The 12,765-nt window shown below is 45.7% G+C and overlaps 1 protein-coding gene across 2 annotated transcripts; it reads right to left on the bottom strand.

The window, feature by feature from the left end:
- Positions 1–6,835: 6,835 nt before the first annotated feature.
- LOC146075979 (zona pellucida sperm-binding protein 3-like) lies at positions 6,836–12,418 on the bottom strand. 2 transcript variants are annotated; one of them, XM_083185728.1, is made up of 8 exons: positions 11,867–12,418; positions 10,965–11,083; positions 10,279–10,382; positions 10,036–10,213; positions 9,842–9,962; positions 9,624–9,715; positions 7,319–7,449; positions 6,836–7,078 (listed from the first exon to the last, which is right to left on the bottom strand). In XM_083185728.1, the coding sequence occupies exons 1-8, from the start codon at positions 12,371–12,373 to the stop codon at positions 6,855–6,857; spliced, it is 1,476 nt and encodes a 491-aa protein (XP_083041854.1). In that variant the 5' UTR covers positions 12,374–12,418; the 3' UTR covers positions 6,836–6,854. The 2 variants fall into 2 exon arrangements, with proteins under 2 accessions (XP_083041854.1, XP_083041853.1); XM_083185727.1 differs by having other exon boundaries at positions 6,836–7,081; positions 11,867–12,417.
- Between the last annotated feature and the right edge of the window lie 347 nt (positions 12,419–12,765).

Raw genomic sequence — 12,765 nt, 5'->3', positions numbered from 1 at the left:
TATTTCACTTGTGATTCTGGACCTGCTAAACTACTTAACCTTTATCTGGAACTGTTAGTTACTGCTGGCTCACAGCAGTAACTAACGGTTCCAGCTAAAGGCAGTAATGTGGGCTTCAGAATATGGGGTTGGTGGCACCATGAAGCCAATTATAACTAAGTAACCAGCAGCTACAATCCAGGGTGTCAATAATAAAGGAGACCACTGGCTGGTTGTATGGAGTCTATCACTATGCATAGTAGTGCTGCTTCGAAGCTGTTCCACCAGGGAAGCTTCCAGACAAGCTTAATTGTCTTTTTCAAGAGGGCAGCTCAGGTTGAGAGAAGCCTTCTCTACTGGAGAAGCGGTTGTTGCCAAAAGACACGCTTGCCACCTGTGGGGAAGAGTTCACTGATTAGAGGTGGCTTCATAGAAGAATGGTGTCTCTGCCAGAGGGAGTGATCAATACAAGAATGCTGAATCTTATCCCATTCCTAGTCTACACCTAGCTACCACTTCACCTGGTCAGAGGTAAGTCACCCAAGCCAATGTGCATCAGGTCACCATGACCCTGTGACCTGAAGTCCACTCTAACTGCCTTAATAGCCCCTGCCCATTTTATCTGTTATCCCCACAGGTCTCTGTGCATTTTAGCACGACACAGTGTTAGGGGTCTTTGAATTCTGGAATTGGTAAACCATAATTAATACAATAACTGAGTAAATTTGTCGCAATTACGTGCCTGTCAGTGCACATGCGGCGGTCAAGTCCTTCGGCTGCCCCAGTTCTTCATCTTCCCAGATTAAGTTTGAAAAACACGTTATTTCAGCAGGATAGAAAGTCAAATGGAGAAAGGGCCAGCAGTGTTTCTTAAAAGAAAAGGAACAAATCTAAAAAAAAAAAAAAATCTAAAATGTGAAAAACACACAGAAAAGCTATACTTACCCATTTATTTGTCCCAAACATCAATCGTTTAAAACTTTTTTTTCCAGAAAAAGGAATTTATCTCTTGGGTTCTACTCATGTGTGACCATCTTTAGATTTTTTTCTTTAATGGATCATGGTATATGTTCCTCAGATATCTCCTGACGTGTTCCTCAGAGATCTTTTATGATTCAGGCTTCTTCAAAAATCTCCAATGATGGAGGCATGGCATATATTCCTTATAAATATTATATGACGGAGGCATGGAAGTTGTTCCTCAGAAATCTCCTATGATGGAGGCATGGAAGTTGTTCCTCAGAAATCTCCTACGATAGCGGCATGGCATGTGTTCCTCAGAAATCTCCTATGATGGAGGCATGGAAGGTGTTCCTCAGAAATCTCCTATGATGGAGGCATGGAAGTTGTTCCTCAGAAATCTCCTACGATAGCGGCATGGCATGTGTTCCTCAGAAATCTCCTATGATGGAGGCATGGAAGGTGTTCCTCAGAAATCTCCTATGATGGAGGCATGGAAGGTGTTCTTCAGAAATCTCCTATGATGGAGGCATGGAAGTTGTTCCTCAGAAATCTCCTATGATGGAGGCATGGAAGGTGTTCTTCAGAAATCTCCTATGATGGAGGCATGGAAGTTGTTCCTCAGAAATCTCCAATGATGGAGGCATGGAAGGTGTTCATCAAAAATCTCCTATGATGGAGGCATGAAAGTTGTTCCTCAGAAATCTCCTATGATGGAGGCATGGAAGGTATTCCTCAGAAATCTCCTATGATGGAGGCATGGAAGTTCCTCAGAAATCTCCTACGATAGCGGCATGGCATGTGTTCCTCAGAAATGTTATATAATGTAGGGGCAATGTGGAGTGTGTGTGCAAGTCATCACAAGACTCTGAAGAGCTGCAGAAGTGTATTTTCTTACTGCAATGGAACAATGGTTGCACAAGCATTTCCTGTATAACAAACACTTCCTGTATAATAAAGTGGATGGTATTGATGTAACGTCTGTTTGTCAACATACATTTACAGGAGGCTTCACAATCTCTGGTTTTTAGCAAAGACTCCACTTTATATTATTTAAATCAAGCTAGGACAACCAAACTCACAGCTCATAGATTCACACTAATGATCAAATTAATTAATTAATTATTGCAACCAAATTAGCGCACACAGCAGATATAAGTCATTTCAGACATGGCTTAAGAGAAGAGAGGACCAGTTGTTGCAAATTACACTGTAAAAAAGTAGAGGGTGACTGACTGCGCTCGAGTGGTGGTCAGATAGGGTGCTGCTGGGTGTCTGGGGTAAGACTATAAAAATTACCCTAAGGTGCATAAACAATGGAAGAGTGAAAAGACACACCTGCGCAATCCTACACCATAAATAGTACAAAAGACCATATAAGCTTCTGCGTATAAAACCGCTCCTCTTCCTGTGAAGAATGTCTCCCACCTGCACCTTGTTATAACCCCTGATATATGTGAAAGTTTCTATCATGTCCCCCCTTTCCCTTCTCTGCTCTAAAGTATACATATTAAGATCTTTTAGTCTTTCCTAGTACGTTTTGTGATGTAGGCCATGCACCATTTTAGTTGCTCTTCTTTGTACAGTCTCTAATGTATTTATATCCTTCTGGAGATATGGCCTCCAGAACTGAACACAATACTCTAGGTGAGGTCGTACCAATGACCTATACAGTGGCATTATTACTTCTTTCTTTCTACTGCTGATACCTCTCCCTATGCAACCAAACATCTGACTTGCCTTCTTCATTGCTTTGTTACATTACCTACCTGCTTTTAAGTTCCCTGAAATGGTGACACCTAGATCCCTCTCTTCCTCAGTAGTTTCCAATATAGTGCCATTTATACTATATTGAGTCTTTGGATTTCTGAGACCCAAGTGCATGATTTTGCATTTTTTGGCATTAAACTGTAGTTGCCATGCTCTTGACCATTTCTCTAATCTACCTAGATCATCAATCATTTGTTTTACCCCTCCTTTTGTGTCTACCCTGTTGCATACCTTTTTACCCTCAATTCCATTTGCAATATCACCAATAAAGATATTAAAAAGCACCGGTCCAAGTACAGATCCCTGGGGTACTCCACTTGTAACCTTTCCCTCCTTTGACTGTACTCCGTTTACTACAACTCTCTGTTTTCTGTCCTGCAACCATGCTCTTATCCATTCAACTATCTTAGAATCCAATCCCAAGCTTTCAAGTGTATTTAACAGTCTGCGATGTGGGACAGTGTCAAAAGCCTTACTAAAGTCTAGATAAGCTACATCTACAGCCCCACCTTCATCTATTACTTTAGTCACCCAGTCAAAAAAGTCAATAAGATTTGTTTGACATGATCTTCCCCCAGTAAACCCATGCTGTTTTGGATCCTGTAAATTGCTGGTTTTGAGATATTCTACAACTCTTTGTTTTAAGAGTGTTTCCATCAAATTCCCTACTACTGATGTAAGGCTCACTGGTCGATAGTTGCTTCCCTCTTCCTTGCTTCCACTTTTCAGAAAACATTACACCCATCGCAAATTTGATTAGCTTATCTGAGTAGTCGCAATGTACACACTGGGGTGGTTGCAGATAGAAGGGATTCATTTACTTTCCCGGGTGGTTGTTCCTCTGCACAGCTGCCGAGTGGGGGATCCTGCTGTGCTAAGCAAACGGAGGTGATTGGCAGTACAGTTGACCAATCCCTGCATCTGACTGGTTACATTGTTTGCCACCTGATCAGATAACGCACAGCCGGGGATTGTCACAAACGATGTGTCCAGGCAAGTTTTTTTTTTTTTTCTGGAGCGGATTCAAACTCGTTCCCATGCTAATGTGGCTATGATGGACATGTGTGGGACAGGCAGCTAACATCACGTCAGCTGCCCGTCCACTTACCCCCAAGCAACCTTACATATGCGTGCTCCTTCCACAGCTTTAGATCATTTGATCTTTTGAAGATGTGGGAGGGGACCAGTGGCATGCAAATGCACGTTTATGTAAAACATCCAATCACAGCCAGTGCGAACGTATGTGCCTTGCGAATGGTGGGCTGGCGGGATTTGGTTCACTCGCAAGTATGCAAATTCGCATCCGAGCAAATTAACCAGAATAACCCCCCATAAGCATTCCTGGCGGCTCCTCAGGTGGTATTTGGTGGTGCATCGCATGCAAGGTTTACATGCGCTACCTCGCAGTAGTGTATGGGGGCCATGAATGGTGAAATCACTTCTGGTTACTCCCTGCTCGGTGCTTGTTCTTTGGTAGGAAAAGATTTGTATTGACCTCTGGATTTGGCAGTCTTTCTCCATGCAGCCGAATGCAATATTCAGCATTAATTTGGATAACGACTTTCCCAGTCCATGGGAAAGTAGAACAGAAAGTTTCCGGCACCCGGCAATTAGTGTGTACTGAACGGTAATCTATATTACTGGGTTAGGAAGTATCCCACCTGCTTCCACAGACAGAAACCCATCACCTTTTGGAAAATGTGTGAGGTGGAAGTTGAGAGCCCCAGCACTAGAGGGAGCCACATCCGCTGTGCTAGTTTACTTGATCTATGGTTGCTGCATCCACAACAGAACTTGAACTAAACAGTCCTCCTGTGTAATTGGTATTTTGTTCCATAATACAGTATGTAACAATTAAATTACTGTATCCAATGGGAACTTTAGAATATTTCCATAGTTGTTACGGAAGCAAAATAGACTATAATTAATTCCCTATGCCAAAGCATCCATGAGTGCAAATAAGGTATCCTACAGACGTTATACTGGTGCAGGCGATAAATCCCTCTGCTAACGTACCTTACCTGGTGTGATAATACTAAGTGCGTATAGCCAGATGTGTTGTTTTTATAATGACACCCATTAGAGAGACCCTAATTATACCTTCAGTGCAGGAGCCCAGGGGAGCGGTCTGCCAATGTCCCAGAACTGGTTTCAGTATTGTCAGTGGACTGATTAGTGCTGTTTTGTATCCATTCTCTGCAACGATTATTAATGGAACCTGTGGGATTATTTTATTAACACATTACACCGTACTCAATACCAGCCTATTCTATAGGAATATATTTATACAAGTGTGTAATACCCTAATGATTGGGCACAAGAGGCTGATTAGATTCTCAGAATAAAATTGGATTCACGATAATTACTGTTATAGTATAGATTGTAGACAATGTCTGGGTTGATACCTAAGAACGGTCGACATACACTAAGTCAACATTGAAAGAAGGTTTGCAGGAACATGCTCAAACACAGGAAAAGGTCGACTCAGTTTTTCATGGTTTTTGGGGTCTGTGTTGACGTATGCCAACAAGGTACGGGATAAGAGTACGGCGTCCTCTCGCCTTGCTTCAGGCACACAATTATGATCTAACTATTTGGATCATGAAGTTAGAGGGGGGGGGGGGGGGGGGCAAAATCATGAAAAACTGACCTTATACTAGATCAACCTAGTGTCAATGCCAACTTAATGTATGTCAACCATTCCTGGGTGTCAACCTAAAGCACTGTCAAAATATTATCAACTGAATACCAATAATAGGACTTAAATTCACTAAAAAAAAAAAAAAAAAATCTAATTGACTGTAGTTGGAAATCTACACTCCCCAAAATGGCCAGAAGGTTTGTAAACATCCCACCACCTAGAAAACTGGGCAAGTCCTCCACAACTTGCAGCAAAAACCCCACTCCTGCTCTGCTACCCCATACACGAGACAAAGGGGAAAAGTGCTCCTCAGGGGTGAAGATGCCAATTGTGTCATTGTAGCCCAACCCCTGCTTTGTAATGCCAGTGCCCAAGACCACACCCTCTTACAGCCACACCCCCTGGTGATTCTGGCTTGGCTGATCCCTGCAGGACGGGAGAAGTCCAGACAGCCGGCGAGGCTGTGGATACCTCATTAGTGAGGTCAAACAAGATCATTTGGTCTAGTGGGTGGGACGAATTATATGTTCTTCATGTAGACTAAGTTCCAAAAATGCAAATGTTAGCATTCTGGCCCATTCTCATATGCACCAAGCTACAAAACCCGATATATATTCCAGAGATTGGACATTGCAATCTGTAGATGGCATTACCCAACGGGAGCCAATACGATAGTGTATCATATGCAGCCCTGTAGCTGTGGGTAGTTTAAGGCAAATTGCATAAAATGTCTCCCCAGCCGGTCTCAAATACCAGAATCCACACAGGAGAGAGGCCAGATCTATACTATTCCGTTAGTAAGACCAGGTCTACCAGATACCAGTGTTTTTTGTAGTAACTGGAGCCCATAACCAATTAACCAGGATGATGTCACATTTGTAATCACCCACATGATCTGTCATCCTGGACATTCTGCCCCAATTACCAGGAGTAGTGAGTCCCCAATCACTGTTCTCCTCTAGATGGGCCGGCATGCTAGAAGTTAAATGCTTTTTCAGGCTTAAATCACATTTCTGGTGGGTTTAAGGGAAGCGTTAAAACCCGTGAATATTTTTAGATAGTCTGAATTGGTGTTAAACTGTAAATGTTATAGTGTCATATGGCGTCAAAGTAAGACCCGGTACACCCATTTATAACCGAATTAAAACCTTTTGGCAAGCCTCCCCCGATTTTGTAGACATGTGGATCATTAGGACAAGTCACTAGTTTGACCACTAGAAGTACAGGAAATGGTCGATCTGGGATAAGGTCTACATAACGTACAGGTTTTTTTGTTGACACAGTAGGTACTGTATTAGTATACAGCTGCACTTGCCATGTTTTTGGTACAGAGCCTCACCAAATTGTATTCTGATTCTATGCCCACTTGGATGGCAAAATATAAAACAATTCGGTTTAAAAAATACCTCCATGAGGCTGCATAGTTCGATTTTGCAAGGTTGGCACTGCCCCAAATTGAGTCAGCCAGACACAACACAAAGAACGAAGAGTATAAGGTGACATTTTATTTCTCTGCAGCCTGTACAGGAGTATGCACATTCAGCAAGCGTTTTACAGACAGAGCAAGAAAGCCAAGTAACACAACCAGACTGATGGACACAATGGCCACCAGCACCCACTGTTCCAGATGCCCGGGTTCTGCTGCCGTTCTGGAAGACTCCACGTATCCTGGCCCCATCACCAGCAGTGGACCCAAAGTCACCAAGCCAAGTTCTCCTGTAGATGGGCCTGCTGGAAGAAAGGCATTTGTTAAACCCCTGATGCTCGATATAGTCATCTGTTTAGGCTACTAGCCACCCAATCCCAGAACACAGTACTTGGTAGAACCCCCACCCCCAGGCTGAACTTACTTCTAGTTTTGAGAAAATACTCACCACCATCTGGTGCCAAGAGCCTCTAATTACAGTTGCTACAGTACCTACCTACCCAACAACGAGAAGACCCTCAAGAATAAGGTCTGGAACTCACCATCCGCAATTTCTCTTTTGCCAATTCTTCTTGGTCTTGCGACAGGTGCCACCAGTCTCCTAGATGATCCAGCACAGGTCCGTGTGCTACAACACTGGCAGATGGTATTGGAACCATCCACAGATGTCCAGCTAAGGAGACAGCGTTAGGCTATTCACAATGCACAGCATTCCTTCTATAAAGACCACCAAGTATGGAAAGACCTATATAAAATAGCCTATTTTAAGGATGTGCAAATAAAAATAGATATGGCAGCATACATTTACCCAATTAATATGGCAGCATACATTTACCCAATTAATATTGTCCAACAGTATCCACTCAATTGAATGAATATTGTCGGAAAATATTAATTGCTTAAATGTTTGCTGCTATAAATTTTTATTTGCACGTCATATATATATATCTTAATTAAATAAAACTTTAAATTAGATCAACACAGTGCACTCTTATTGTCAGGGGCGGATTGGCCCTGGCGGGTAACTGGGCCATATCCTGGTCCATTAATACCCCCGAACCAGTCGCTCCCCCTCTGTCTAGGCTGTGGACTGCTCAGCCGTGACCACAGTGTTTTGCCCAGATCAAAAGTGGCTGCAGGAGGGCTGCTGCGCATGCGTGGCTGCACGCAGCTCCTCCCGCAGTGCTTTGGTGTGTGTCCTGCCCTGATCCCCAGCAGCAGAGCCTGTCTGTAAGCAGTGCCGCCACCGCCCCTCCCTGGGCTGGTTAGTGGTACCTGCTCTTGGGCTCCAGCATGATAGTTTTTCAGAAGGGGGCATGGCCATGGAAGGCCATGATTAGTTCTAGCGAGTTCTACTACCTCTCCATGACCACTTTAAGCCCTGCCGCTGGTGGAGCCTAATTAATGGCATAATCATCCCATCAAGATAATCATCTTGACGGTTGGCTCACTTAAAGAGTAGGGCCGTAGGGTACTTGCCCCCTAGGCTCCACCCTTAGTCTGCCACTGCTCCCACCCCACAGCCTAATCCTAACCCCTCTCCAAGTGCTTAACCCTGCCTTTGCTAGGAGAAGTGTGTTGAAACATAGGTGGAACTAGCAACAGGGCTAGGGTGCACCAGCCAACATTTTGTCTAAGTCAGGCATGTCCAACGTTGGCCCCCCAGATGTTTTGAAGATACACTAAATCCAGCATGCTTTGCCACAGTTTTGCTATTAAAGAATGCTAAAACTATTACAAAGTATGTTGGGATGTGTAGTTTCACAACATCTGGAGGGCCAACGTTGGACATCAAATTGGCTAGGGTCAGCTTCACACAGCAGGCAGTGCAGGAGTTGGCTGGGGATCATCAATGGGAGGCACCTGGACAGCATGGCTGCAAATTGAGGTGACTGCATATGAGAGGTACATAACATTAAACATATATGATGCAACGCAGCCTGGCAGCAGTGGTACAAATATTCCTCTCAAGTCCCCCCCCCCCCCCCCGGTTTCACCTCTCCCCTTGTTCCTCCTCATGTTTTCCTCTGTTCCTGCTCTCACATCTGCCCAGGGAAGAGTCTATGCCAGGAGCCAGACGCTGACACCATGTGTGCTGTAAATGGCAGTGCCTACGTTTAGCCCCAGTTCAGTCCTGGAGTGTGCGGTACAATGCGGGAGGGACCTTTTGCTTTTGACAATTGGTTCCCCTGCCTTCCCCTCTTTAATAGACTCCACCCCTTTTGTAAGGCTGCTTTTAGAAGTTTCCTGGGCTGGTTTGTCATCCCAATCCGCCCCTGCTTTTGGTGTACTTTTATTTTTGGCATTTAGATCTTCTAGGTATCTTTTTTGGGCGCAGCAAAATAGAAGCGGTGGTCACTATCATTTCTTTTATTAATTATTTATCATAATTGTTTAAAGTGGTTGCGCCTGATTATACTTTTAGTATTTAAGTATGGAAAGACCCCTTGGTCACACAGTGGAGGTAGCACAGTGCACAGCCAACCGAGCTACTGTATGAGGAACATGTAATATAGTCCAAGTAGCTGACGCTAGTGTGCTCCAGATTAGACTGCCAATATACATCTAGAACAGGCATGTGCAATGTTGGCCCTCCAGATGTTGTGAAACTACACATCCCAGCATGCTTTGCCACGGTTTTGCTATTAAAGAATGCTAAAACTGTGGCAAAGCATGCTGGGATGTGTAGTTTCACAACATCTGGAGGGCCAACGTTGGACATGCCTGATCTAGAGTCTCCTGAAGATTACATTCGGGTTTATCTGAGGGACCGTACCCTCCACCTCGCATCACTTATTACCTGCTACAAGGCCAAATTATACACATGTCACAGCAGGACATCCTCACCTGCTGGTCGTCTTCACATAGGAGCAGGCCTTGTTCATGGGATCTGGGACCTGAGTAGCGGCAGCAGCTCTGAGATTACACGTGATATAGATCTGGGGAAGGAAAGGATATAGGACTGAGCAGGAGAACCACAGTAGATCAGTAGGACTACAACCACCAGCACAGACACCAGCCTTCTCTCCTATAGAGGTATAGGCTTCACCAACCCCAACTCTTACCAGAGACACGTCTATCCCAGTGAACCGGAAAGCATCAACCGTGAACTGGAGATGGTTTTGCTGGGGCCTTGGTGATATGAAGGCAGAAGAGGCATCTACCTGCTGACCGTCCACCAGGCACCTATAGAACACATTGGTTATAGCCAGAAGGTAGGAGCATCAGATCAGCCTGAACAGTATCCCATATAGCATACCCATTGTTGGTAATGATGGCATAATTAGGGGTGGACTGGACATCCGGAGACAGAGTGGCCACACAGCTATCCACATATAGAATCATAGGGACGTGGTTCTGAATGTCCACCGAGGCCTCTATGTAGAGAACGTCCCCTAGCTGGAAGACAGAGGAAGATCTGGGAGCACTCCAGTCAGCTGTAAGGGAACCACAGGATTAGAAGAGACCAGACCTTGGACCATCACACCCCCACCTCACTTACCAGTCATCAGCTGCAGGGAGAAGGACAACCTCTCTTCTGAGGACACGGTGGTGCTGAACGGAACCCACGTTGGCTTGATGGCCTCACTGCTCACATTAGCATTTCTGCACAAGACAAACCCACCAGCGGTGGTCCAGCGTTACAGACAGACTAACGCAGTGTTACCACCATAATAACACAGGAATCACTTGCTGGTAAACACAATATCTCAGGTCTGTTTTAATGCAGTTCTAGCAACTTTCTATAAGCATAAAGTGGTGCAGATAGCGGTACCAGCTGTTCTCAAACCCAGGAGATCACCATGTGGTCAGCACAGACAGGATAGTACTTTATCTCTCCCCATACACAGTAACGTAATATTTTATTGGCAAAACACTTTATGGCCCCCCGGTAGTAAAAGTGTCACTTGGGTTAAGCCTACAAAGTCACTTCCCAGTGGTGAGCATTGTGGGTAACATGCAGGGAAGAGGCACCACCTTCATAAAATCTGACTACTATGAGACGCTATCCCCCACAGCCTCCTATCACCAGGAAGTGTTACAGTATCTCTGCTAAAGAAGGGGTAGTGATAATATATGGGGCACCCCTTCATTCCTTTGAGGGTATCTATAGCTGGCAGTCTTCTGGAATATTCTCAGAAATTAAGCACAACACAACTAACCCAAAGCCACCCATCAGTAACTCACCGGGGGTAGAAACACTGGATGGGAACCACAGCAGGGTTGGTCCTGGTGATGGGGACACCAACAGGAGATGTTGGTCTGTAGGTCAGGACGCTTGTGTAGATCAGCCAGTCTGCCGTCATCTGTAGGACAAAGCAGAGACATTGCTCAGTCATCCAGACGCCAGAAGTCATCCTCATACAGTGACAGAGGCTTAAGAAACATGTAATGCCAATCAGAGTGATGGGGAGAGGTCTCACGCCCTGGCATGGCTACACTGAACTAGTTGTCTGATTTAGAGAACAGAGACCCTTGTACTTGCCACCATGTTACTTGTAGGGGGAAAACTGATGGCCAGCACCTGGGCACAGCCTGCTACACCGTATGACATGCCTGCAGCAGCCCCACAGTAATATCTGAGAAGCGGTGTCCTTCATACACATATACCGGGGCTGGTGGTACATTGCACTGCCCAGCAGGGGGCACAGTAATGGGGAAGCACAAAGCAGGAAGGGTAAAGACAGAGCTCATGCCACCTCTAGGGCCAAGGCCTATGGATGATGGGTTACATTTGTGACCTGACCACTGATAATAAGCAGCACTTGGCCAACATACGGTCCTGCTAGTTACCACCACAGGGCCCTAGTACCACCTGATGGACCAGTGCCCACCTGCCACACACCCCACCTCCCTACCCACTGGTGCCCAGCAGCCAGGATACACCTCAGCAGTCACCAGAGCCCTGTGTAAGGGAAGGTATAGGAGCCCTACACGCAGGGGGCACCAGTTACAGTACAGGCAGATATTATGTAGAGTGCAGCCTATCAGTAGGAACCTCGTGCCTCAGTCACCACCAATACAAAGTATGAGACAAGAGGCACCGGGCACCCAGCACAGCACACTGCCCGGTTACAGTCCAGCCTTACCTGTAGTCCATTCCCACAATCCTGGAGACCAATCTGGAAGACCACACTGGCGCTGGTGCTCTGGGGGCCAGGAGCGCAGGATTGGGGCCCCAGGCTCAGGTCTGAGGCCTTCACCAGCTTCCCATTCCCATACAGGTCCCTTACCACAGTCACCACCATCGTGTCCTCACCACACTGCAGACTGATGGGAGAGCTCCGGGGTGCTGGCTGGGGTATGGTCAGCTGTCTAGACTGAGCAGCCTCCCCATCATTCCTAACCAGGGACCCCACACCAGACACCTGCCGGGCACCCCACCTGGGGGACCAAATCCCAGACTCCTGTCCAAGCACAGACCCAGCACCCACCACAGGAGACCCTCTAGCAGACCCCCTCGCAGGAGACTGGTGATCTCGCAACCAACTGCCCGGCTGGTGCCTAGCCAAGACCCGCTCCCTGGCACTGACCAATCCTGAGCCATAAACCAGGGCCACCAGCAACAGCCAACTCCCCCTCATACACAGCCCCATTCTGCCTGCAGGACACACAGCACAAGGCCAGGAGAGCAGGGATCAGCCCTATATACCCCTCCCCCAGCTGCTAATACCCCACCTGGGGCAGATCACACTCACCTGAGCTCTCACCACAGATAAGAATGCTGGACAGAAGTCATGTTTTATTTGATTTTTTTTTTCAAAACTTTTTTATTGAGACATTGCATTCATGTATTATATATCACATGTCAATTATCGTACAATGCATGGTATACAATAAATGTTTTATTTGATTATTGGAAGTACAATAAAATATAGATAGAAAGAGAGTAGATAGATAGTTAGATAGATAGATAGATAGATCAGCATCAGATCCTGTATTGCAGCCCACACACGCACCGATTCCAGCGTGCGTTGTGGGCTTAACT

This window comes from Crinia signifera, chromosome 4 (genome assembly GCF_055691185.1).
Source record: "Crinia signifera chromosome 4, ASM5569118v1, whole genome shotgun sequence".
Taxonomy (NCBI): domain Eukaryota; kingdom Metazoa; phylum Chordata; class Amphibia; order Anura; family Myobatrachidae; genus Crinia; species Crinia signifera.
The sequence above is the reverse complement of the archived record's forward strand: the minus strand, read 5'-3'. Positions and strand labels throughout refer to the sequence as shown.

What these genes read in the sequence shown, in the direction of transcription:
- LOC146075979 (XM_083185727.1), bottom strand. Translation starts at nt 12,373, where the DNA reads ATGGGGCTGTGTATGAGGGGGAGTTGGCTGTTGCTGGTGGCCCTGGTT. An exon ending in ATTGTGGGAATGGACTACAG is followed by an intron (nt 11,084 to 11,866) that starts GTAAGGCTGGAC and finishes TTTGTCCTACAG; the next exon opens with ATGACGGCAGACTGGCTGAT. An exon ending in CTGGGATAGACGTGTCTCTG is followed by an intron (nt 9,716 to 9,841) that starts GTAAGAGTTGGG and finishes TTCCTTCCCCAG; the next exon opens with ATCTATATCACGTGTAATCT.